The 27,533-nt window shown below is 43.2% G+C and overlaps 1 protein-coding gene across 1 annotated transcript in view; it reads left to right on the top strand.

The window, feature by feature from the left end:
• The window catches only part of CKAP2L (cytoskeleton associated protein 2 like), a gene marked incomplete in the record, with an annotated part of 1,473,239 nt that overhangs the window by 570,751 nt on the left and 874,955 nt on the right, over window positions 1-27,533 (top strand). The window contains 1 exon segment of the mRNA XM_044084267.1: window positions 12,103-13,781. Within this exon segment, the coding sequence (XP_043940202.1) occupies window positions 12,103-13,781 (1,679 nt within the window).

Genomic DNA, 27,533 nt, shown 5'->3' with positions numbered 1-27,533 from the left:
GCAACCCAGGCTCTTTCCCCATTGCCAGATTCAGAGGCTAAATCTCTGGTCCTTTCTCTCCTATCATCATTCTCTCGGGTAGCTAGACACTATCAAGTGTAGCTACGATGTGATGCAGTGGAGGCCTCTGCCAGGGTAGCAGCTTCTGCTTCTGTTCTGAGAAGACATTCCTGGCTACATCTCCAGGCACTTCCTGATGACATCAATGCTAAATTACATGATACTCCTCTTCACAATGCAGCTGCAGAGTTTAGGAACTCCAGGATCTGAAACACCTTTTAGTTTTACCAGTTCCAAAATTTCATAGCATTTCCCTGCCAAGACACCCATTCTAAGGAAACTGGCTTGTTCCTCCACGTCTGTTCCTTCTGGAACTAGACCACACAAGCCTTCCAGGAGGCACCCTCAGACCAAGGCTGTCACTCCTACAACTGCTGTTGTGGCCCCTCCTCAGCAGCCCTTTTTAACCCAGACAAAGTCCTCTGTGACACCTTGCACCATCTTTCAAGTCATAGCCCCCTATCCCTTTGCCTTTCCCTTCCACTCCTAGCTTGGATGGAAATCACGCAGGGTTCCTGGGTGATTATCCAAAATGTATACTTTATGACTTGGAAGACCCTCTTTCCCTTTCAGGGAATACCTCAACCTCCCTCCAGTCAACTGCATCTGTTTCTCTTGACTCTAGAGCAACTTTCCAACCAAGGAACAATTCAGTCTGTCCCTCCAAAACAGCAGGGAAGGGGATTTTACTCCAGGATGTTTCTAGTTCCAAGGAAAGATGGCCCTTGGAGGCCTATCTTGATTCTCTCCATGTTAAATACCTTCCTGGTGGTGCTTTCTTTCAGAATACTCTCTCTACTTACTCTATTGCCCCTGGTACCCCCTCAAGCTTTCTTAGCTTCTCTGGATCTCAAGAATGCATACCTGCATATTCCCTATATAGCCCCTCTCCAGAAGATTTTTGTGTTTTTTGGTGGGTTCTTTGCACCTTCAATTTACTGCCTTGCCCTTTGGTCTTTCTACTGCTCCAAAGGTATTCACAAAGTGCCTAGCCCTAGCTATTGTATAGTTGAGGCTGAAAGGACTTCGAGTTTACCCATACTTAGACAATCTGCTGTTCCTGGCCAGCAGCTCAGATCTCTTAACTTGACATCTGAACCTAGCCATCCCTTTTCTGCAGATACTGGGTTTCACAATAAATCTCAAAAAATCATGTCTTACTCTAAGTCAGGATCTTGTATTCCTGGGGTGCAGGTTTCGCACAAATTTGATGATGGTTTAACCTCCCTCTGGAAAAAGCAGCCTGTGTCAGGACTTTTATGGAACCTCTTCTGCCTCTTCCTTCCATCACAGCCAGGGAGTTTGAGACTGCTGGGGTTTATGGCCTCTACTATTCCCATGCTGCCCTTTGCAAAGCCACACATGAGAAAGTTCCAGTGGTTTCTAAAGACAGTTTGGTCCCAGCATGCTCATCCTTTAGATGTAGCTATCCCTTCTCTTCCCTGCCTGAAAGCAGAGTTAGGTTGGTGGATACAGCAACTCAATGAAATATACACCAGGATCTTTATTAAATAAAGCTTTCGGGTCTACACCCTTCATCAGTATAACTTAACATATAAAAAATCACCATTTAAATAGGAGAACATAAAGTCACATGCTTCAACCCAACCCACCTAACAATAAAAATTTAAAGCTACAATGAATCAATAAATATATGCAAAGTAGCACATAAAAAATCACATCTATAAAACATACATTTTTATAAATAAACAATTTTATACTGTTTCATATGAAATCACATGCACCATACTTAAAAAGGGTGGCTAAAACAGTGAAATGCTATAATTGTACTTGTTGCAATGACATTTATACAGGTGATGCTACATTTGCACATCCTATAACTAATGAGACATTTACCATGAGAACAATTACTGCTTGTAATGCGGAGAGAGTAGTATATTTGGCTTCCTGTGTGTGTTGCACCTCATTCTATGTAGGCAAAACTATAAGAAAATTGAGGGAGAGAATGGTGGAACACAGGTCTGAAATCAAGAGGAAGTTGCCCACCAATGCCTTAAGTAAGCATATATTGGATGAAGGTGTGGGACATACTTTTAGATTTAGGGTTCTTTGTAAGGTAGAGGTAGGTCTGAGGAAGGGTGACATTAATAATTTATTGGAATTGAAAGAACTAGAATGGATTATTAGACTTCAAGCTGATGTAGCCCCAGGCCTAAATAATTCAGTTAGTCTAAAGCCCGTTCTGGCTAAAAGACAGAGAGAAGTTTTATAAGTTTAAGTTTTAATTATTAATTATTAATTTTTAAGTATGGTGCATGTGATTTCATATGAAACAGTATAAAATTGTTTATTTATAAAAATGTATATGTTTTATAGATGTGATTTTTTATGTGCTACTTTGCATATATTTATTGATTCATTGTAGCTTTAAATTTTTATTGTTAGGTGGGTTGGGTTGAAGCATGTGACTTTATGTTCTCCTATTTAAATGGTGATTTTTTATATGTTAAGTTATACTGATGAAGGGTGTAGACCCGAAAGCTTTATTTAATAAAGATCCTGGTGTATATTTCATTGTTTTATTCAAGCAGTTGCAGTAACACCTATTGCTGAATTTGGATACAGCAACTCAATCAGAACCCTGGCCTTACCTCTTCAGGTTTCTCAGCCAGCTCAACTCTTCACAGATGCCTCAGACTTGGGGTGGGGAGCATCCTTTGCATCTAGGAAAGTTCAGGGCCTTTGGTCCCCTTCTCAAAGGAAGGATCATAACAGCAGGGAAATGAGGGCCTTACTTTTAGCCTTACAGACCTTTCATCCTCTTTTCTTGCCAAGACCCCTAAAGATCCTCACAGACAATACCATGGTCCTGTGGTACTTGAACAAGGGGGGGGGGGGGTAGACACAAAAATCCTATCTCCTCTGTTGCTTGGCCATCAAAGCTTGGGAATTGGCTGCCTTATACAATGTAATTCTGCATGCTGTGTACCCTCCTTCAGCTCAGAACTTTGTGGCAGACACATCTCATTACAGCCAAGTATGTCTCCAGGCATTTCTGCAGTTACCTCCTACTTCTCCTCTAGGTGTAAAATATTCATTGTTCATATTTGCATTAATAATTTCAAAACCATGTTACATACAAGGTACCAGGATATTTTGTCTTGAAGCATATATGATGGCAGACAGTTGTATTGGTATTTGACCTTTCTCAATGAGTATTTGTATAACTGTAAGGTGATAACTTCATTTTTTAAAGGGTCAAGCCATACCCACCTGGAGTTAAAGGTACACACTCAAAAGAGCTGTACCAGAGGGAATAACTTAACCAGATCCATGACACAATCTCACAAGGGGATGCTCCACAGGGATGTATTCTTGGACCTAGTTCACTGGTGGGGTATTCCAGAACTGGACTTATTTACCTTTCCTATGAAGACAACTTCCTCTCTCTTTGCGCCAGGACTCCTCATCCTCAAGTGTGGAAGGTGGACGCACTCTTTCTCATGGAAGGGGATGTTTCTTTATGCATTCCCCCTTCCCCTCAATTCAGAAAATCCTATTGAAAATTCTACAGGACGAACCCAAAATCTTGTTAGTGACTCCCTTTTGGCCAAGGTAGCACTGGATGTTCTTCGTGTTTCACTGTTGCAGTCATCACATTTTGGTTATCTGCTTGCAGGTAGCGCTCAGTCGGCCTGATTATCAAAGTCTTGGGTCCTGCGTCTGTTGCTGTCTCATCTTCCATGATGTCAGGTAGTCAGGGGTATAAAGCATGCAGCAGATGCCATTACATCAGTCTTTCTTGGCGTGTGGTGCCCGAAGCAGAAGCAGTTCGCAAGTGCCGGTCGGCCGACTCCTGAAATTTTCGTTTTTGAGTTTCAGATCCGAAGTTTTCAACTAAGCTAAGTACCCCATTGGGGATCCTTTTTCTTGCTCTAAACCGATGTCAGTAAAAGTTAACAATTGTATTTCTTGTGGAAAACAAATAAAATATCTCAAAGATTTTCATTCGTACTGCATTTCTTGCCTAGGCCCAGACCACGACGTACCTAGTCGGTTTTGTGCCTTATTCAAACCTCGTACTATTCATCGTCTGTTCATTTTCGCATCTAAATACTTTGCTACTAGGTTCAATTATCCAGTAATGGCTTCGGTAAGCCACCCGACTACCGACATTCTGAAAAAACGCAAAGATAAAGACAGATTGCATAGGTCCAAAGCTGCCAACGACGCTTCTCCTGAGCTAGTCGCCAGTTCACCGGTACTCAGATGCTTTTTCAGCCCCTGATACCCACTACTTCAGATTCGCAGGCCTCTACTGAGACCCATTCGGAGTCCAATATGCCACGAGATGCTGCTTCAACTGTGGAACCTGCAGGTGTCTCTACCTTGGATGGGTCTGGAGCCGCTGTGCAGGCACTAGCTTCTGAGGGTGTATTCAGGCCTACTGACTTGCATATTAAACCAACGCCATCTTTTTCTTCAAGGCCTAAAACTCGATTCAGGCCCATATGCCTAAAAAACAAATGATAAGAATGGCTAAAGCCCTTATTACTCTAATCAGGGGAAGCCACCCTTTTCCCTCTGAGACCTAGGACTGGTTTTCCTTCTGATTCTTCTGATCAGGATTATGAAATTTCTGTTTTCTCTGATGACCAGGATTTGCCCTTATCTACCTATGAGGATTCTGATGCAGAGGACTCCATTCCCTCTGCTTCCCCATCCAGAAGATTTCTCTTTTGGTGAAACCTTGCATACTCTTGGGGAGCATTTCCGCTGGAAAAGCCAGGATTACTCTGACTCTAAAAAGAGGCTTAGGGAATTCTTACTCCTGCCTCAACACAGGCCTTTTAGCTATCCCTCCTGTACTGGACATTGTAGATGATGCCTTCTCAGAATCTAGCCTGGCCACTGACACTTTACCTCCTGCTCCCAGAAAACCTGATAGGTATTATAGGGTACCTGACTCACAAGTTTCTCTCTAAAAATCCTATTGCGGATCCTGGGACCATTTCACTGGGACCAAAGGGTATTAAGGCTACTACTGCTAAAAACCCTTCCCCCTCTGATAGAGATTCCAGGGCGCTGAATAGTTGGGGTAAGAAGGTGTTACACTTCTGCACCTTTGGCCATTAGGGCCGTAAACTGCCAGTTTCATGTGTTAAAGTATCAGCAGCATATTATTGGATTGCTTAAACAGAAAATTATGTTGATTCCTGACTGTGCTGAAAGTAAAGAATTGCAGGATTTAATGCATTCTGCTGAACAAATTGGAAAACATACTTTGCAATGTGGTTTTGATTCACTAGAGGCATCTTGCAAAGCGGCTGTCACTGGGTCTGTACTGAGATGGCATGCTTGGCTTAAGGAGCAATCTTTGCCAGATCATGTTAAAGCTAAATTACTGGATGCTCCCTTAAACCAAGACCGCCTGTTTAGCAACAAAGCAGAAGTAGTACTTAAAAAGATGGAGGAAAAAGCTAAATCTATGCAAACTGTTAAAGATTTCCAGCAAGTACAGCCTCCCAGATTTAGTAGGCATTGGCCCTCTAAGAATTGATCCTTTCCTGCCTCTTCTAGGCCTTCTTAGTGCAAATCCAGAACCAGCAGAGCACACAGGCTTCATTCCCAAGGTACTCAAAGGCCTAAGCAGTGGGGGGCAACCACTTCCAAAGCTGGGAGTAGTAAGACTCCCCCCTATGGTAAACTGTCTCAGTGACTACTTTAAACCTTCCAAGCCCTGCTCAACTGACTGTTCCTTAAGGGGGGAAAGATTGCCCTGCATGCAAAAAATTGGGAACTCGCCTGGACAAATGGGTTTTAAATATAGTTTTCCAAGGATACAGATTCCACTCCTTACCAACCCCAAACAGTTGGCCAGACCTACCCCCAGATCAGTGGGCAGAGGCTCAAAAGAAAGTTCTCTCTCTTTTAAGCATCAGGGCTATTCAACCTGTCCCAGAAGAAGAATAGGGACAAGGATTTTACTCAGGACTTTTCCTGGTACCCAGAAAAGACAATTCCTGGTGTCCTATCCTGGACCTGTCTATACTAAACACATTTTTGGTAATCCCAAAATTCAAGATGCTAACTCTTCATCAGCTGCTTCCCATGCTAGGCAAAAATGCCTGGTTGGCAACACTAAATTTAAAGGAAGCATACCTGCACATCTCAATAAGGGAATCTTGCAGACGATGCCTACACTTCAGAGCAGGCTACATGCACTATCAGTTCTGTGCACTGCCCTTTGGCTTATCTACTGCACCCAGGGTATTCACAAAGTGCCTACCTCTAGTTATTGCATTTTGCAGGCAAAGAAATATTCAAATATACACATACCTGGATGATTGTCTAATTCAGGCAGAAAGCCAGAAAATACTATTAAATCATCTGGCATTTGTAAAGAAATTGCTAACTTCTCTGGGGTACACCACAAACGAAAATAAATCACATCTTGTACCCTGCCAACAAATTATATTTCTGGGAGCAAGCTTGAAGACAACTTCCCAGATGGCATTCCTCACTCCAGAGAAACAAGTTCATTTGATAACCTACTTCAGACTACTGGCCGCAAAGAAAGACCCTGCTATCTGTAAGGAAAATACTGCAAGCCCTGGGGTTCATGGCCTCTTGCATTCTACTAATTCCATATGCAAGACTGCATATGAGGAAACTACAATGTTATCTAAAAAGCCTATGGTGTAAACATTCTCAGGATCTAGAATTGATGATTCCTATCATACATTGTCTAAAGATGGAGTTCCTTTGGTGGGCAGAGGCCTGCCACCAAGGGACTGCCAGTCACTCTACCCCCTCCCGCCAAAACCCTAGCAGACGCATCAGACTGCATGGGGGAGCTCACTTGGCAGGGAAGTGCATTCAGGGCAAATGGAACCCAAGTCAATTGCACCTGCACATCAGTCAAAAATAAATGTTAGCTGTACAGAATGCCCTAACAGCCTTCAAGGACCACATCCTTCCAGGACAATTAATGGTAAAGACTGACAACGCCACTGTTATGTGGTACATAAACAAGCAGAGGGGAACCCACTCATAGCCTCTCTGCAGACTAGCCTGGCTCTGTGGAACACAGCCTTGAGCTACCAAGTGCATCTACAGGCTCAATTCCTGCCAGGAAAGCTAAACACACTGGCAGGCGACCTAAGCAGAAATCTCATGGACCCACACGAGTGGAAACTGGAACCAAAGATATTCATGCTGAGAAACAAATGGGGGAGCCCAGAGATAGACCTGTTTGCCTCCCCCAGAACTACCAATTGGCAAAATTCTGCACAAGGACTCCCCACAAACAAGCTTGGAAAGTGGATGCCCTGTCCTTCACCTGGAAAAACCTGTCAGTTTATGCCTTTCTCCCTCTACCTCTCCTCTCCAAAGTGCTACTATAGATTAAACCAGGACAAACCAAGGACAATACTGATTGCACCAAACTGGCCATGCCAACACTGGTGTACCCCTTCTTGTGCAGTGTGCCACTGCTGGCACCATGGCGCTTGCCTCAGACCCTTGCTCTGCTTTCCCAGCAGGAGGGCCAGATTCTGCACCCACAGCTTCAAACCCTGAACCTTGCAGCCTGGCTAATTACCTGATCTCTCCGTTACCATCCCTCAGTAAGGAAGTGATGGATGTCATTCTGGAGGCAAGGAGGCCTAGTACTAGAAAATCATATGCTGAAAAATGGAAAAGATTCTGTTCCTGGAGCCAAACTCAGGGGATGGGCACAGCAGTGCCCAATTTACCTCATATTCTTCAATACTTAACTGAGATGCTTCACAAGGGCCTTTCCTTTTCTTCCATTAAAATTCATGCCTCAGCCATTTCAGCTCATTACAATACAGAGCCACCCCTCTTCTCTCACCCATTGCTGAAGCAATTCCTCAGAGGGCCCAAAAACTTAAGACCACCCAGGAGAGCCCCTACTCCAGCCTGGAACCTTAACTTTGTATTGGAAAAGCCCACTTTACCCCCCTTTCAACCAGCTGCAAATGCAGAGTTAAAATTCCTGACTTGGAAAACAGCCTTCCTTCTAGCCATAACTTTAGCAAGAAGGGTGTCTGAATTACAGTCCCTCATGGCATTGGTACCTTTCATCATCTTTCATGCGGACAGGGTGTCCCTCAGGACCAATCGCTCCTTTATGCCAAAGGTGGTATCCAGTATGGCCCTTAATCAGTCCATTCATTTGCCAACCTTCTTTTCTAATCTACAGAACAAAAGGGAATGAATACTGCACTCCTTGGACGTGCACAGACAACTTGGATTTTAATTGGACAGGACTAAACCTCTCAGGAAATCTGAACAGCTGCTGGCTACATTTGCTGCAGGGGCAGAGGGAAAGGGCATTTCAAAGCAAACCATTTTTAAGTGGATAGGCCATTGCATTCATTTCTGCTATAAGCACCATGGAAAGCCTATTCCCCAGGGGATCAGATCACATTCAGCCCGGCTGCATCTACCTCTACAGCCTTTCTCAGAGATGTCCCTACCAGGGACATCCTAGAAGCTGCTACCTGGAGTTCTGTACATACCTTCACCAAGCATTACCACTTGCCAATTTTTTCTAAATCCAGAGCTGGCTTTGCCACTGCAGTCTTGCAGGGCCTTATAGCTGGTCCTAATGCTATCTAATTACCTCCTCCCATCCTTAGCTTTGGGAATCTACCCAAATGTGATGACTGGAACAGTGAAACATGAAGAACATAGTACAGTTGTGTACACTTACCATAAATGTAGATGTTCGAGTGTATTCACTGTTGCAGTCCTGGTTACCCTCCCTCCAGCCCCCTGACTTCTATTGACTATACCTATTCTTGTTTACTATGCTTTAAGCTTTTTGGTGTATTTGCTTTTTTGTTGGACGTGTAACCTTGTATATGATTGCTTCCCATTATCGGGGCACCTGACATCTGGGGCAAGAAAAACTGATGTAATGGCGTCGGCTGCATGCTTTATACCCATGACTACCTGACGTCATATGAGACAGCAACCGACGCAGGACTCAAGACTTTGATAATCAGGCCAACTGAGGGCTACCTGCAAGCAGATAAACCCAAATGTGATGAGTGCAACAGTGAATACACTAGAACATCTACATTTATGTTAAGTGTACACAACTGTACTATCCCTCTTCTGCAGTTAGCCAAGGGTCTTCACTGCAAGTTACCTGACCGACTGGACCTGCTCACTAAGGACAAGTTATCACTGATTCACCCACATTACTACCTCTACAGCTGACCCTGTGGGTGATCAATTTTTGATCCCTTTCAGGCACCTTTTCTCCAAGGTCATGCCAAGTGTTTTGCAGGAGGCCAGGAAACCCACTACTAGAAAATCTTATATTTCCAGGTGGAGAAGATTTTCCATTGATTTTCCATTTGGTGCAGAGATTCCCCTAGTGCTTTCCTATCTGTGTGAGTTACTCAACAGTGGCCTTGCTTACTCCTCACTTAGTCCATTGCTCTGCTGTGTCTGCCTGATTGCCTTTGACCCCTTTCAGATTAGAAGTCGAGCTTTTTCTAAAAGGCTTCCTATATTTGAGCAACCCCCACCCCCCCCACCCCCCAGGTAGCCAGTTCCTCCTCCCTGGGACCTCTACTTTGTCATGGAAAAACTTACCCAGACCCTTTTTGAACTGGCAGCTTCTGCTTCCCTAAAGAGTTGCACATGGAAAATAGTGCTTCTTGTAGTCTTAACCTCTGCCAGAAGGGTTTCTGAGATTCAGTTATTAATGGCTATGCCCTCCCCCTCCCTTTTGGCCTTCCATAAGGACAGGGTATCCTTGGGAACTAACCCTACCTTCATGACAAAAGTGGTGAAAGAGTGGTCACTTAATCCATTCAGTTGCTTACCCTTCTCCTCAGTCCTCTAGTGAGAGGATTTTGTACACCTTAGATATGCATAGACAACTCAGATTTTACCTTGACAAGATAGTCTATCAGGAAGTCTGACCAGTTCTGTCATTTCATCCCAGGGCTTTGGGCCTGCCTTTGTCCAAATAAACTATATCTACTTGGATTTCTAAGGCTAGTTTGTTTTGCTATGAATTCCATGGAAAGTCCTTGTCAGCATCTGTCAAGACGCATTCCACTAGATAAGATGCATCCTCAGGGGCCTTCTTCAAGGGTCTAGATGCCCATTCCGTCTTGGAAATAGCCACCTGGTCATCTTTTCACACTTGTACCAAACATTACAAATTGGATACTGTTTCTGGATCCAGAGCAGGATTTGCTTTGGCAATTCTGCATGGATTCTTGGAAAATGCTTCCTCCTAGTTTCCCCTTCTCTGTCCCCCTCCCTGGTTTCCCTTTTTAGCTCTTCCACTCTCCCATATGTAAAGAATACTGCAACATTGAATAGAAAGACATAGAATAGTTGTGTAAAATCTTGCCATAACAATAGATGTCCTTCTCTTCTATGTTGCAGTATTCTATCCCTTCCACCTTCCCCCTACAGCTTGCCCTTTCCTTAGGATGATCGTCCTAGGCTCCCCTTGGGTTTTCCTCATGGGGCTTCTTATTCTGAAGATGGTACGTGCAGATGTCCCTTTTATGGCTGACATCTGTACCTGTGTGCGATGTCCCATGTACAGGCAGTGGATCTAAGTTTTTGTATGCAGGCCGGACGTCTGGTCATTGGGCGGAATATAACCCCATATGTAAAGAATACTGCAACATAGAAGAGAAGAACATCTATTGTTATGGTAAGATTTTATACAACTATTCTTTGTTGTCCCCTCCCCCAACCCCCACCTAGCACATAGTTTGTTTTACTTTGGAAATGCATATTCTTTGATTTGCAATGTTATACCCATGTTGGTTTATGTATTTAAGTTTGATAAATTGAGCATGTAATCCACTTGTTGAGGGTAGTGATGCAGTGATGTAACCAGTCTTTTTCTACCCAGTTTTGAATGCATCTTTTGATTTGTTTTTCCTCCAGCAGTCTTGAATGCCATATTTTTAAAAAAATTGCAATAATCCCATATGAGATGATGCAACAGAATGTTTGTTGTAAGATGTGCAAGACCTGTTTTATTGTCAAGATGTAAGCATGCAAGCTCGTGCAGTAGGCAACTTGTGCACTGCGACATTGCTATTGCACAGTTCCGTATAAGTGTAGGTTCACAGTGATAACTTTATCACATCTGTAGCTTAATGCAGAGGTCTGCTAATACTGCTTTTAACCTCATTTGCATTTAAGGTCTGCACAATACAGCCAAGTGCTATAAAAATGTGTCACTTCAGGAGAGGTTTACTTGTTTCACCCAACCCTTAAAAATAGTAATTAAAAGGTACTTACTGTATTTGTTGATGCAAGTTACTACCCAAATGTGCTGAAATCACAATACTTAACACTGTGGTATATAACCCTAAGGGTGACGGTCTTGATTTGAGACTTTGTGTTAACTGGCTGCTCCTGTTGTTGTTGACGTGCACTACATTTTCAGAATGTAATATATTAGGTGGCCACCTGCTCTGGAATGTTTCCAATGTGTTCTTTTGAGACTGTTGGACAGTCGAATACTACCACATCAGTTTAGATGATAAAAGTCAATTCTGAGTTTAGACCTGGCATTGGTCAAGGCAGCCAAGCAACCACTGCCACAACTTCCACCCCTGGTAATACCTACAGCTGCTGTTTTGCAGCGGTCATGCATATCCAAGGAAAATAGTGCTTGAATTATTCAAGAAATAGCATTGTGTGCACATACATAGGTACACACACTTTTTTTTTGTGAGGGGACCACAAGAGTACTTTGAGTTGTGTTCATGTGAAATTTATCTTGAACTGCAGTGAGAACGATTCCAGGAGATGAGGATGCAGACTGCTTTGCAGTTTTAAAAATGTGTTTAGTGGTGGTGCTGTGAGAGACCTAAAATGCTGTTTGAGCCAGCAGGCAGGAAGGTTTTGAAGTCTGGCATATCGGCTCTTACTTTTATGACTCAAGTATGTGTACATTTATTTTATTTTTAGTTTACAGAATGTAGTCTTCTTATGTGCAACATCCTAAAGTGTTGACCTTAATGTAATAAAAAGTGGGCACTAACTGATTTTTTTTTTCAGGTGAGTAAAATGAAAGAAAATATGCCACCAAATATGCAGAAAGGCAGATGTGAAGGTATGCAAGGAAAAACAACACGGCAGAACAGAACTTCTCTGCAGCTGTCAGACTTGAATGTCAAAAGCCAGCGAACAAAGACTCTAGCCACATCTGTCCATTCTTGGAAGCCTGGCAGTGCTACACTATCCAAACCCATAAAATCAGAGCAAACAGAAACGAAGTACAGCAAAGACCATGGAATTTTGAAAAAAGAATGTGCTCTGTTGCAGATGGTTGCTAAGGAAGAAAACCCAAGGTTTGGGCAAATTGGTGGTACACAGAAGAATGCACCTACTGAAATACTGGTTTGTACTAGTTTAGGAAAGTCGGGCACAATTTCCACAGAAGCTGCACAACAAACTGGGGAAGGGAAGCAGCCAGGCAACACATCAGTGTTAACTGCACAGGGTACATTCAATCCTAAGCCATGGAACCAGCCCCTGAAGAGATCTTCTGTTTCTGAAGGAATGTGCTTACCTGTGAACAGATCTGGGATTGGTCTCCGCAGTCAAGGCCCAGTAAAAGCTAATACTGATAGACTGAGGCAAAGCTCAAAGTCCACTCTGAGTGGAAGAACCTCAATTGCAGAGGCAGAAATGGTCGCTCTGGCTAAAAAGAAGCGGGAACAAACGTACAGACACGCTACATTGAACTCTGCTAGGTCTTATTCATCTGGACAGCATACTTCAGGCAGTACTTCCAGGATTGGTGAAATGCACAGTAAAACCATTCCATCTGGCAATCGTGTTAGTACCAGCAACAATGAAAAAATCAATGGCAGAAGTTTTCCCTGCAGGCAGCCTGTCACTGGAACCACTACCTCTGTAACAAAAGTGGGTGGGAGGAGTCTTCCATCTCGACAACAGACTGTTGGGAATACTACTGGCTCAGCAAAAAATGGTAGTAAATATTGTCCTCCTCAAGAGCCTGTAGGTGGGAGTAAAACCCATATTGTAAAATCAAATGGCACTTTTCCGTCCAGGCCTCGCATATCTGGGAATGCAAAAAGCTCTAAAAGGGAGCATGTTGGGATGGGTTCTGTTAAACAGCACCCATCTGGGAGTCGTACCAGCTTTGGCAGAGTGAACAGTAAAAGTTTTGTAGGTGTCACCAGGAGCACTATCAGTGTTGCCAAATGTGTAGGCACTCAGCAGCCTGTAAAAGCTGCACAGCAAATTGGTAAAGCAGCTGTGTTTCGTGGGACACAGAGAGATTTTAAAGTACAAGGACCATCACTGTCTTCCACAAGAGGGCATGTCCAGTCTAACTGTGGTCCTACAAGACTTGAAACTGTTGGAGTACATTCCCAGAATACTGCTAGCAAGACTTTGAGGTTTGCCAGTGGTGTATCACAGATAAACACCCAGGGGGGCTGTGGAGAAATGACAACACAGGATTTTACTACAAAGTGCAAGGCTGCAGAGCTTTTGAATGATGCTGTGGGGCCAGTGTCCAACTCCGCTACAGCTACCACAGTGCTGCATAAGCATCCTGAAGGGGACAGCTGTACTCGCTCCGTACAAGCTCAGGGAGAACATTGGCTAAATGAAAGTGGGCAACTTGTAGGTGTTGTGGGACCAGCCACTCCTACAGTTCAGAACCATGAGGTAAAGGGCTTCCTGAGTGAAAGAGAAAAACGCAGGTTTGTGTTTTCCTTTTTTTTTTTTTTTTTTTTTTTAACCACTCAAAACTATAATTGAAGTGAGCAATGGATCTAGTTTGCATGGTTTAAAATACTTCTTGCATGAAGTGCATTAGGCCTTCTGTTTCAAGTAAATTCTTGTGTTGAATATATTTGAGTGATCTGTAAATGTACTGGAGGGGTGAAGTATGTGACGGACAGCGTGTGTATCTCTTAACTGTACAGATTTTTATCTCGTTTTTGGTATTTTCTCCTAAACTATGTGGTTTTCTGGCTAATCACTAAACAATAACATACATTTAAGTTTCAGACCTCAGAAAACACATGCTAACAAATCCTGTTCTAGCAACTTTATAAGTTTGAGAGCAACTTTTAAAATCTGTCCATATTTGTGAGCCTTTGTCCCACCAATTATTTTAGACTTTGTCCAGATTTTTTGCACTAAGAGGATGAGAGGTATGACTACGTGCAAGATTGGTATTGTCCTTTCACAGAATTTGAACCAGGGCATTTGTCTGGTTTCATATTCACTAGATCAAAACACACACAATCACTGATACTCAACCTAGACTGCTCCTTTAATAGCCTGGAATCCCAAAAGTAATTTCTTGAGAGAAAATGTATCTTTGTTGTAATTGGTTTAACAGCTACAAGTTGATTGTCCTATGCGACTGATGGACCTTGTTCATTGAAGTGACATCATTAACACCTTTCTTCACAATGAGGAAAAATGTATGGAAGGCATAGTACAAACTGTTTGTAATTACACTGCCACTTCCCACCCCACCCCATCTAGTTTCATCGCATGGGTATCTTTGTGGGTAGTGAATTCCCTGAGGACTTCTCTCCCTTATGTCGAATTCAAGGCATATGAACCAGATTCCTTAAAAGCCAAACAACTGATGTCATTTGTACAAATCCTTTCAAAAAAATGGCCAAACTCAGATGTCAAGTAGAATTCCACAATGATTTCTTGCACAACTTGTATCCTTGATGCGTTTTACCAAAGTCCAATCTTACCATTAGACCCAAAATGATTTTTCAAAAGAACAATTTTAATTCAATTAAGGTGTCCACATAGCACAACTTTCTTAATAGAATTAAAGAAAACCCTTTCTGAAAAACACTAGCATTATTTATTACAAAGTCAGTGAAGGTGTATATATATGAAATGTGTTGCCGTTTAACACTAAAGTCCTGGTTTTGATTTATGCAGGTCGCTGGTGTCTGCTCCTCCTGTTTCTGTACAGGGGCAAAGCTGTTGTGATTGTTGTACTGACCTCTGTTTATAACCCGATTGCTTATCCAATTTAATTCCTTGGGGGCAGTTCCAATTAAAAAAAAAATCTGCAGTTTCAAGGTTGTTTATATCACCTTGCTACAATTCTACCACATCGTCTGGGTTTGCTGGTACATCTTCCAATGTTAACCGTGGCCCGTAACATACTTATTAGTATAGTCATCGCTGTCTCTATTCAATGTCTTTTCTTTCTGAGCCTTTGCCATATTTATGTGTTGATATTTTGTCCAAAACAGCTCTGTACACATCCCTCATACTCTACAGCAGTAAATCCCTCTAAATATCTGCATCAAGCTCATAGATTTCACTTGTCAACTTTTATAGTGCTGTTTCATTGTTTTCAGTCAATAACCGCAAGTATTGTTGATTTTTTTTTCTTCAAAAACTGACAGGTTCCTGAAAAAAGACAGAATTTCATGCAACACTGTTGGGGAATTTATGAAATTACAACCCCTTCAGCATTGTATTTTGCTTGATGTTGGCAAGAAAAAAAATGTCAAGTTGCAAATTCTTGAGCTTGATAAATTTCTTGCCTAGTTTCTCTATTTGCTGCTTCAATGTCCCTTTAAAATTTCTTTGTTAAATATCTTGTTGCTGTCTTCGTCTGATGCTACTAAAAGTATATGGCTCCCATAACTACAAATCCAAGCTATCAATGTTACTTGCTGCAAATGGGTTGGCAATCTATCGCATGTTGTTCCCAATAATGCCACTGCCAGAAGCCAACCTCTTGTGATGTCATACTTGCGGCTTTTTGTTCCCAACAACACCGTTTGTAACAGCACATCCTCTGACTAAAAGGCAAGTTTGGGAGCAAAAGCCTTAAGGGTTTTACTGCCGCTGAAGAGTATGCTCCTCTGAGGCTTTTGAGGATTGATGGTGGGCCTGTGATTTCCTTAGCTGGGCAGATTAAGTTCTCTTTGGGGGGAAAACTTCCATTTTTTTATTTTTTACTTATGTTTTATTACTTGCCTCTTCAGGAAAGTTGTTTTAAAGCTAAGAGTGTTGTGCTTTAACAGATCGTCTCAATGCTGTAGCATACTTTTAAACAGAGCACTCATTTCTCTAACTGAAAACTATTTTCTGTGGAGAAATTGTGTTTATTTTAAGGTTGTGGGGCTGCCATAGTGTTTGAAAGTGCCTTTTACTGATTTTATACTGAAAAAAGTAAATTTTGTGGACTGGTAGTTTTACTGGCATTGTTGCTTGTTTTCTGCAGAATAGAGGCACCTTTTTCAGCTTTTCCATGGAATAGACTAACAGTCCCATTGTCAGGACTCTGTCCTTCTGCCTCAAAAAGAAAGTTAAGCAAACTGCCTTTGCCACCATAGCAGGTTAGCAATTTGCCTAAACTACAATTTGGTGATTGCTTTGGTCATTTTTTGTCTGGAACAGGCTCCCCATTCATGTGAAGCAAATGTAACTTGGACAGTTGGATGTGGAATAGGAAATTCATTGCAGCTTAGCACCTCTGTCTCTAATGGACCCAAGCAACCTGTAAATGGTTAATCTCCCAGGCCCCCCTGCCTGTAAATGTTTCATCTCCCAAGCTCATACTTACATTTATCAAGGGTACCAGAACTTGTCAGAGATTTGGAATGCATGGCTAGGCTTAAAAAGACCCTTGTGGCCATTAACCTAGTAAATACCTATGAACCACCTCAGACCACTCCTCTTTTACTGCAGATCTCTCTGGTGTAGCACCTACAGCCACTATGGACTGGGGGCTAGCAGCATCGTCTGTGGCTGTTCGTGTTTCCCCTGTGGGCAAGGAAGAACCACTCTTGTTGGTTCTGGGAAACTTTCCTTATTTTGTCAGAATGCTGTGCCCATTCCTGGGGAAGCAGTGGAATCCATTAGTAGCACGGATAAGTGTTAGTATACATGTGGATTAATAGCAGTTTTCATTTGAACATTTACTGTTATGAGAAGTTTACGTGCACAACTGTACTTTATATGCAAAGATATATAATAAATCTACAAACACCGGAGCCTGGTCAGTTTGGGTTTGTCAAGTGAACATCATGCCTGCTGAAGTTCACTGAGAAGAGCAAATTGGTTCATATGGCTTATTTAGACTTGGCCAGGGTATGGAACACTGTTCCATACTCAGGAATGGTTAAAATTACAAAAATACAAATCCGTATGCTACCTGCTGGATAGCCTACTGGCTTTTACAGAATGCTGTAAGAGGTAAGAATAGGTGACTCCACCTCAGAGATCATTTCGGGAACCGCTTTTGTTTGGAATTTACTTCTCAAATGTCTAGAACAGCACAAATGGACTGAGGTTGGCAAAGTCCGCAGGCAACTGCAAGCTTGGTGCAGTCATACAATGCCCTGAAGAGAGAGAGATCCTCCAGGAGGGTCTTACACAAACTAACAACTGGTGTAAGAACCATGGGCTCAAACTAAATGCAAAAAAGTGCATAATAGTCCCTTTGGTAAATCATCCAACCCTACAAACTTCAGCATTGACAACACTCCTCTTAAGGTAGAAGCTGTAGTTAAGGATCTTGGGGGAACGTGGATAGTGATCTGGCCTTTGACCAACAGGTGTCAACTTGTATAGCACAGCTTATAAAGGGCATTGCATCCTGGTCTAGGGAGGCTGTTGTCCCTCTGTACTCGGCCCTTACTCAAATAGAGTACAGTGTGCTCCCTTTGGTATTTAGTTAAAAGCACATGCTTCAAGTCAAACACACACACAAACTCCTTACCAAAGAAAATCCAAGGGAGAACAAAACATGATTTATGGGAAGCATTTTTGATCACATTCTCTATTGTCAGTCTCCTACAGAGTGCCAAGGGGTGGCATCTTTTCACTTTATTTGCTTTATATGTAGATATTAAAGAAAATAAGGGACTCTCAAATTCAATGTGGTAATCAAGAAAAGTTATCCTTATTTGTATTTTGATAAATGCAGTAAAGGTTATTTCCTTGTGGAATATTTTGAGACTGTTTTATCTTTTCAGGATATAAAATAAGCCCCCCAGAGCTTTACTGTTGTCAAATAGTTCCCTCTTCTGAGGTTTTTGAGGATCGACGGTCAGCTTGTGTTTTTTTCTTTGCTGGGCAGATAAGTTCCCTTACGGGGTAAACTATGTACCCACACATGACTTGGCTCAGCAATACCCATATTTATAGGGACATAATGAGATGAAGTATTAAATGTGATTCTATTAGAGTAGCTAAGGATATGCAAGAAAAAACTAAAAAGATAATACATAAATATCACTAGCTGGAAGTTCTTGATTATGGATAGTAAGATACAAACAGTGAATGTTTGTAATCCCTTTAGTTTTATATATTGATTGTATTTGTATCATACGAAAGAAACGTTGTAGACTATAGTGGAGTTGAAGAAATTAGTTGGGAGGGTAACTGGGCAAAAGATTTTTGACGCAAGCTAGTTTTCCATGTAGAACAAGTTGGTTTAGAATTGCCTGATTTGAAAGGATAGCTAGAGGTACAGTTAAGGCTGATATACACAAATCAAGCATAATGTTATACAACAAAGTGGAAATGGATGATAATGAAACATCAGAGGGGGCATTCAAAAATAAGGAAAGAGTAGGATTTTGGATGCAGGTCTTCGCAACCATACAGAATAATATATTCATAAAACAGAAAAACTAAGACACAGAAACAGAGAGAGGAGATTTTACCAATCGAGATGAATATAAGTAGGGTTACAGGATACTGTCAGGAAGGATCTGGAATTTATTGGAGAAAATTGGCAAAGAACCCAAGGTATTGGGAACTAGGAAGGGAAAGGTAATAGAGTGGGATGCAGAAATGTGGATTGCAGAATAGAGACCACTTTCCCTAACTGGGATTGATAACCGAATATAGGCAAAGGTAAGGGATAGTTTAAGTGAATTTTTGGTTGAGTCTAGAACCAAAGCTGCTGTTAAAGGAATAATTACTAGGGCATATAAAATATTGCATGATATGTGTAAGAATCAAATAGAGAAGGTTAGAAAAGACTGCTTTTTCATTCTCTTTTCCCAATTTACAAAGGAGCAATAAAAGGATATGTATATGGCTTCCGAGTATACAACAAAGTCCAGATCGTTTAGAAATTTTGCACAGAAGTGTTAGCATTAGTATTTTTATACCCCAAGCAGACTTCAGAGACATTTTCCACTAGTAGCTACCAATTGCTGGAGGTGTGATTTGGAAAAAGAGAGCTAACTGGGAATGGATCTGCTTCATAAAGCCAAACGGCCGTATCAACAACGCACACTTTACCGAGCCCAAAACACCGACAGTTCAAACATCCAACACCTCACATACCTAACACTGACACTATAAAATTCCGACTAACCTCCCTACAATGTACCTACAACATACCAAGTAAAAGACACACACACCATATAAAAAAAAAATTCCAAATAAAACTACTCATTTCCCCTCACCCACACCCTGCCCACCAACCAGTAAACCCTAAACCCTTAGCACTTGCAACTAAATATTCATGACGGTCTTCATAGCACCAGCATGAACAATCATAACAAACTCTTGGGGGGGGGCTTCACTACAAACCTTGACTTTCAGTGTTTTTGCAGGGGGCTATGCCCCCTGCACCCCCCCCCCCCCCGCTACTTAAAGATACCAACTCTGAGATCGTACTACGACATGCACAAGAGCGGATTTTCTGTTCAGCTTGGACTGTTAGGCACTCGGGCGTCAGTATTGTGGAGTTTCTTCTGAGATGTCAGTAATATCAAATAGACCTCTGGGAACATGTTCTTGGGAATAACAAGTTGACAAGACTTTTAAACATTTCCTACAGAATACATTGTGAAAAATACAGTGGAAGCAAATGGTTAGCTGAGGAAATTATTCTTTTGAGTTGGGATAAAAGATATGAATTATCCAGACATTATGAAGCCTTACTAAGTTTAATGCTATTGCTTGCTAAAAAAAGGAATTACTAGAAAATGGAAATGAATATCTAGACCATCAGTAATAAACCAACTGACACTGAAGTATTGAACATCATACAGCATGCAAGAGATAAAATGACTGGAGTTGGAATCTTTAGAAAGGAATGAGCAAGTTACATAGAATAAATTTGTGAGACTAATCCATGCAGAAAAACTTGACTGCTGCTCATGAATATTAAAGGTTAGGCAGGACTTTAAGGAAGTTTTGTAATGCTGGAGTGAATGAAAAGTTTTAAACGGAAGATGTGTACAGCATGAATATAACAATGGAAATGTCACTGTGGTTTTCTTCTCTAATGTATCTATACTAGGGTTATATTCTAAAATGTGGTGGTTCAATAAAGATGTTTAAAAGAAAAAAAGATCCAAAAAGGCTCTGCTTCATTGGTGGAACTGGGTGGTTTTGTCTTCTAGTCCATTGTATACAGGTCTTTAAACTGCCTCACTGACCTCTTGCATTCAGTGCTGGTCTGGAGGGTACAAATGTGAATTGTGGAGGGCTTTTTTTGGTTTAAAGTATTTCTCAGAGTTAGGTTCCCCATCATCAGATATGCCACTGGTGTCAGTGACTTTAGTGCAGTCACAGTTGACTGATTTGTCAGCCCCTGGTGAATGTCAGTACCAGTGCCTAGAGCTGCAGTGGTTAGTGTCACGGTTTTCAGTACTGAATCTGCAGACAGTGTCCACTATGGCATCTGTTATGCAGGCTACTTTGCAGTGGATCAGTTCTGGCTACTTAACTGCCCCAATGCTGGCATCTGCACAATTGGAAGAGCAGTTATCTTCTAGGACCTTGGATGTCCAACTGTCATAGCAGGGTAGAGGGAATAAAGGTATGTACCTGCGTTCCTCCCCACTAGCTGCGTAATATTCCTTCTGATTTTTTTTTTTTTAGGAGATCTTCACCTCTGAAGAGCCTTGGGAAATCTGCGCAAAAGTAGAAGTGCATAAACTCTTATAAGGCGTCTTCTTTCATGGAGAGAGTAGAGATTCCCCATTGTTCCTTTCTTCCTCCAGCTGAACCCAGTTTTGGAGAGAGATTAGCAATGAGGGGGTAATTGCCAACAGACCCCAGTTTCCTACCCTGCAGAGAATATTGCTAAAGTACTTTCTGTCCATTCAGTAGTTCTCTTGGGTGGTCCCTCCATTGGTGGACATGGTTAAAGTGACCACCAATACTGCATGAGAAAATATTGCTAGACTGGTACCAATTTCAAGGAAACCAGAGAGGATTCTGCAGTAGCTTAAAGATTGAAATTTGTGGTCAGAGACTTTTAAACTAGATCCTCTTACAGCTTTTGTCTCTTAAAAAGGTTGAACGAATAAGGGCCCCCTCCCAAGGTAAAGAATTTAGTTCTTTTTGATAATGAAGGGAAGCCTGTTCGTCTTCCACCTCTTTGAGGGTCCATAATCCAGTTATTGTATAAACTGATTTCCGTTTAGACCTGGTAGATGAAGTGAACCAGTTGCTGATGCAATTACTATATGGACCTGGCAAAGAAAATTTGCTGTCCAAGATCTGATGTTATCTTAGTTACCATTCTACATGTTAGGGTCTTGGATCCGACATCGGATTTGAGCCAGCATACTCAAACAGCTTAGCTCAAGCTCCTCCCCTCCCATGATGCTGTGCTGCCCTCTAACCCCTCAGATCTCGTTTACCGCTTGATCTAGACATGCAGATTACTCAGCTCCTTGTGGGTAGCAAGTAGGTTCTTTGTTTTGGGGGTTTTCCCTATTAATTAGGGTTCCCTTTGGGTAGTAGTGGTTCGGCTGTTGTAGTTACCCCCCCTGATTTTGACGTTAAGTCCTTTAGCTCCCTTTTTTCTTTTGGGTGTTATAGCCTTTGTTATAACCTTTATTAAGGTAACTTTCTTGGTGTGATTCTTGATTTGATTTCATTAGTAGTAGTCCTAGGGGTTTTATCTAGTTTGGTTGTAGTAGTCTCTGATTATTTGGGTTTTCGGACTCTGCACATGTGTGGATCCTTGTGTTCGGATTTTCCTTCGGCAGTGTTGCTAGGTTTTGAACCATGGCGGACAAAACCCTTGGGTTTCAAAATATGCTCCTCATATAGTCAGAAAAAGCCCATTTCTGACTCGCACAAGGAGTGTGTCTACTGTCTCTGCAGCAACCATCTGGAGGTTGAGTGCGGTATTTGCGCTGCCTTCAACCCCTGAGCCCTGGTCGACCTCCGAAACAAATTGCTGATTAAAGGCCTGGGTAAGGCGGGGGCCTCTTGGTCACTGCTACCCCGACCAAAGCGGGCCCTTCAGGGGCAAAGAAGGTTCCTCCAGGTGAGTAGGTCACTTCCAAGTGACCCCTCCTGTCTGATCCCAAGTCCTCGGATCCGACTCTAGCCGGGGCGGTGTCTGATCAGAAAGCTTTAGGTCCCAGAGTCTCTAGGGAGTCCACCCCTGGATCAGAATCGGTTCCCACCTCCGAATCCAAGGCTCCGGATTCGAGACCCACGGATCTGAGGATGGGTATGTTGACTACGGATCTGACCATCTCGGAGCCGAAAGATTCGAGAACAGTTGCCTCTGGTCCACTGGTTTTCTCGGTTCCGAGCAGGTCTGATCAGAGACCTATGTCAGACCCTATTATAGTGGAGGAGTTTCCCACGGATCCCATGGAAGGAGAGCAGATGTTTTCACCCCCTCGCAGGTCTCATTCGAGGGAGCACAAAAGGAGATCATCTAGTCCAGACACTGCTCCCCAGCCAGGTCATCCATCTCATCCAGGTCGTCCAGGAGTGTTTTTCCCATGGATGTGGACAGGATGATGTGGTCCTTTCTGAAAGCTCAGATGGAGTTGGGGCTTCTGGCTTCCCCAGCCCATAGGTCGGGGAACCATTCTCCCACTGTCCACTTAACCGCTCCTCATCCGACCTTTCATTTGGATTCCCAGGGACTGGTGCATGGCATGGAGGCAATAGTAGTTTCAGGCCCCACTTTAGTCCCTACCACATTGTGATCAGTGGTTGGCTGTGTTCCTACTCCCCCAGGACAGACTGTCCCTCTGGGCCGGGCTGCTGATCCGAGGTCCATGGGGTTAGATTCGGGTCCAGGTTTATTGGACCGATCTCTGCCCCTAGGCACTTTGGTTTCTGACAGCTCTGGTCTGGTGCTGTCCGGTGGAGCGGGGGGTCCGGGGGAATCTACCCTCTCTTTGGCTGTGGTATTTATCACCAGGAGGGGGGGACGGAACCTCCTCCAGTCCCTCTACTTTCCGGACGGCAAAAAAGGTCCTCTGCTGTCAGAGCTACCTTCCCCTGCCCACGGTCATCCTACCCAGTCCCAGTATCTGAGCGGACCTCCTCATCCTGCTTCTGGTCAGCCCGTCCTGTCTAGCCTTCAGGGGGGAGCCTCCCCATAAGGGTCCCCTACTCTTCCAAGTTTTCCTCACTCACAGCCTCTGGCGGAGGAAGTTCCTAGAAAGAGGACGGACATGTAAGAGCAGACATCTTGACTACCCCATGGAGTCTTTGACTGAAGATACAGATGCCGATGAAGGCAACAGGTCCTCGAGATCTCCGCCCTTGGACATCTCCTTTGAAGACCTACTCGAGATCTCCAAGGCCAAAGGCGGTTGGTCTGCCGAATCCCTGGGGAAATCAGTATTTCTGGAGGCTTTTGGAACGGGCTCATCTACCTCTTGGGTGTGCCCCCCCCCCCTGCTGACCCTGTTATCAGTCTCATGGCCAACAGGGCTTGAAAGGAGCCAGATACCGTGAAGCCAGTGCCTAAGAAAGCGAACAAGATGTTCTTCATGTTTTACTGTTGCAGTCATCACATTTGGGGTTATCTGCTTGCAGTAGCCCTCAGTCGGCCTGATTAACAAAATCTTGGGTCCTGCATCGGTTGCTGTCTCATCTTCCATGACGTCAGGTAGTCAGGGGTATAAAGCATGCAGCCGACACCATTACATCAGTCTTTCTTGTAGTGTGATGCCCGAAGCAGACGCAGTTCGCAAGTGCCGGTCGGCCGACTCCTGAAATTTTTGTTTGAGTTTCAGAACCGTAGTCTTCAACTAAGCTTAATAGAGTCTCCGGCCAACATGGAGATCCTCCAGAAGGGCCTAAATGAGACTGATGCATGGTCTCAAGCTAAATGCAAAAAAATGCGTAGTAATCCCCTTTGGAAAAAAGAGTACCAGCAAACTACAACATAGGAGGTAATCCCATGAAATCTGAAGAAGAAATAAGGGATCTAGGGACCCAAGTAGATAGCCAGCTTTCCTTTGATAACCATGTTGCCAAAGTGGTTAGAAAATCCTTCTATGTGACCCATCTGATCATGAAAGGGTTTGCATCAAGATCTAAGGATGTAATGGTGCCCCCTCTACTCTTCCCTCATCAGACCCATTATTGAGTACAATGCACCAATTGGAATGTACCTGGCTAGACATCTCCAGCAGCTGGAGAGACCACAGAGGTACCTAACCAAGAGAATTACTGGCCTCAAACAGTTGCCCTATGCAGCATGATTGAAAAAGCTAAGACTGTTCTCTGTTGCATACTGCTTTCTCAGAGGCGATCTCTGTCTAACGTACAGTCATGTCCAACCCAGAATTGTTGAACATGCTCCATCTTAGCAAAACCAAATCTACTCGAGCTACACGCTCTAGGGATATAAACCTCAACACAACAATGAATAGAACATGCTGGAGGGATAGATTCCCTTCGCAGAGACTTCCCTTACAGGGTCCCGATCTACATAAGACAGAGCCCCGCACTATCACTCTTCAAGAGAAACCTTGATGAGTGGATGGGTAACAAAGTTCACACCGGGGATCACACCAACAGCACTACTAGATAGGGGCCAAGGGAACTACTAAAGGGGCCGTGAATACTGCACAACATGGCTGGGCTAATATATGCCTTCGGACAGATAGCTCAGTACCAACCTAAGCTAAGTACCCCATTGGGGAAACTTTTTCTTGCTCTAAACCGATGTCAATAATTGTATTTCTTGCGGAAAGCAAATACCTCAAAGATTTTCATTCGTACTGCATTCCTTGCTTAGGCCCTGACCACGATGTACCTCGCTGTCAGTTTTGTGCCTTATTTAAACAAACTATTCGTCATCTTGTTTGTTTACGCTTCTAAATATTTTGGTTCTTGGTTCAATTATCCAAATATGGCTCCGGTAAGCCACCCGACTACCGATATTCTGAAAAACTGCAAAGATAAAGACAGACCGCATAGGTCCAAAGCTGCCGACGACACATCTCCTAAGATAGTCGCCAGTTGGCCAGTACTCAGTAAGGAGCTTTCGCAGCCCCTGATACCTGCTACTTCAGATTTGCAGGCCTCTACTGAGACCCATTCGGAGTCTGGTATGCCGTGAGATGCTTCAACTGTGGAACCTGCGGATGTGTCTACCTTGGATGGGTCCAGAGCCGCTGTGCAGGCACTGGCTTCTGAGGGTGTATTCAGGCCTACTGACTTGCATATTAAACAGACGCCATCTTCTTCTTCAAGGCCTAAAACTCAATCCATGCCTAGAAAACCGACGCCCACACCGCATGGTCAGGCCTCTATGCCTAAAAAAAATAAGAATGGCTGAAGACCTTATTACTTTAATCAGGGGGAACCAACCTTCCCCCTCTGAGACCTAGGACTGACTTTGCTTATGATTCTTCTGATCAGGATTCTGAAATTTGTTTCCTCTGAAGATCAGGATTTACCCATGTCTACCTATGAGTATTCTGATGCAGAAGACTCTATTCCCTCTGCTTCCCCTCCAGAGGATTTCTCTTTTGGTGAAACCTTGCATACTCTTAGGGAGCATTTTCACTGGGAAAGCCAAGATTACTCTGACTCTAAAAATAGGTTTGGGGATTTCTTACTCCTGCCCCAACACAGGCCTTTAGCTAACCCCCCCCCCCCCATACTGGACATAGTTGATGCCTTTTCGGAATCTCGCTTGGCCCCTGACTCTACCTCCTGCTCCCAGAAAACCTGATAGATATTACAGGGTTCCTGACTCTCACAAGTTCCTTTTTAAAAATCCTACTGAGGATCCTGAGACCATTTCACAGATGGAGGTTCCAGGGTGCTGGATAGATGGGGTAAGAAGGTATACACTTCTGCAACTTTGGCCATTAGGGCTGTAAACTGCTAGTTTCATATGTTAAAGTATCAGCAGCATATTATTGGATTGCTTAAACAGAAAATTATGTTGATTCCTGACTGTGCTGAAAATAAAGGATTACAGGATTTAATGCATTCTGCTGAACAAGTTGGAAAACATACTTTGAAATGTGGTTTTGATTCACTAGAGGCATCTTGCAGGGCTGCTGTGACTGGGTCTGTACTTAGAAGGCATGCTTGGCTTAAGGAGCAATCTTTGCTAGATCATGTTAAAGCTAAAGTGCTGGATGCTCCCTTAAACCAGGACCGCCTGTTTGGCAACAAAGCAGTAGTAGTACTTAAAAAGATGGAGGAAAAAGCTAAATCTATGCAAACTTAAAAGATTTTCCTGCAAGTACAGCCTCTCAGATTTAGTAGGCATTGGCCCTCTAAAAATTGGTCCTTTCCTGCCTCTTCCAGGCCTTCTCAGTCCAAACCCAGTCATTGCATTTTGCAGGCAAAGAAATATCCAAATATAGCCATACTTGGACAATTGTTTAATTCAGGCAGAAAGCCAGGACAATACTATTGAATCATCTGGCATTTGTACAGAAATTGCTAACTTCTCTGGGATACACCATAAACGAAAAGAAATCACATCCCGTACTCTGCCAACAAATTGTATTCTTGGGAGAAAGCTTGAATGCAACTTCCCAGATGGCTTTTCTCATGCCAGAAAAACAAGTTCATTTTACAACCTACTTCAAACTACTGGCCACAAAGACCCAGCTATCTGCAAGGAAAATACTGCAAGCCCTGGGGCACATGGCCTCCTGCATTCTACTAATTCCTTAATCAAGACTGCATATGAGGAAACTACAATGGTATCTAAAAAGCCTATGGTGTCCGCATTCTCAGGATCTAGAAGCAATGATTCCCTGTCATTCCTTGTCTACAGATAAGTTCCTTTGGTGGGCAGAGGCATGCCACCAAAACAAGGGACTGCCATTCACTCTACCCCCTGCCGCACAAACCCTAATAACAGACGCATCAGACTATGCATGGGGGGCTCACTTGGCAGGGAAGTGCATTCAGGGCAAATGGAACCCAAGTCAGTTGCACCTGCACATCAATCAAAAAGAAATGCTAGCTGTAGAGAATGCTCTGACAGCCTTTAAGGGCCACATTCTTCCAAGACAATTAATGGTAAAGACGGACAACACCACTGTTATGTGGTACATAAGCAGGGGGGAACCCACTCATACCCTCTCTGCAGACTAGCCATGGCATTGTGAAACACAGCCTTGAGCTACCAAGTGCACCTACAGGCTCAATTCCTGCCAGGAAAGCTAAACAGACGGGCAGACCTAAGCAGAAATCTCATGGACCCACATGAGTGGAAACTGGAAACAAAGATATTCAAC

Source organism: Protopterus annectens, chromosome 9.part0 (assembly GCF_019279795.1).
Source record: "Protopterus annectens isolate FY-2018-M chromosome 9.part0, PAN1.0, whole genome shotgun sequence".
Taxonomy (NCBI): domain Eukaryota; kingdom Metazoa; phylum Chordata; order Ceratodontiformes; family Protopteridae; genus Protopterus; species Protopterus annectens.
This window is presented reverse-complemented; position numbering and strand designations above follow the sequence as displayed.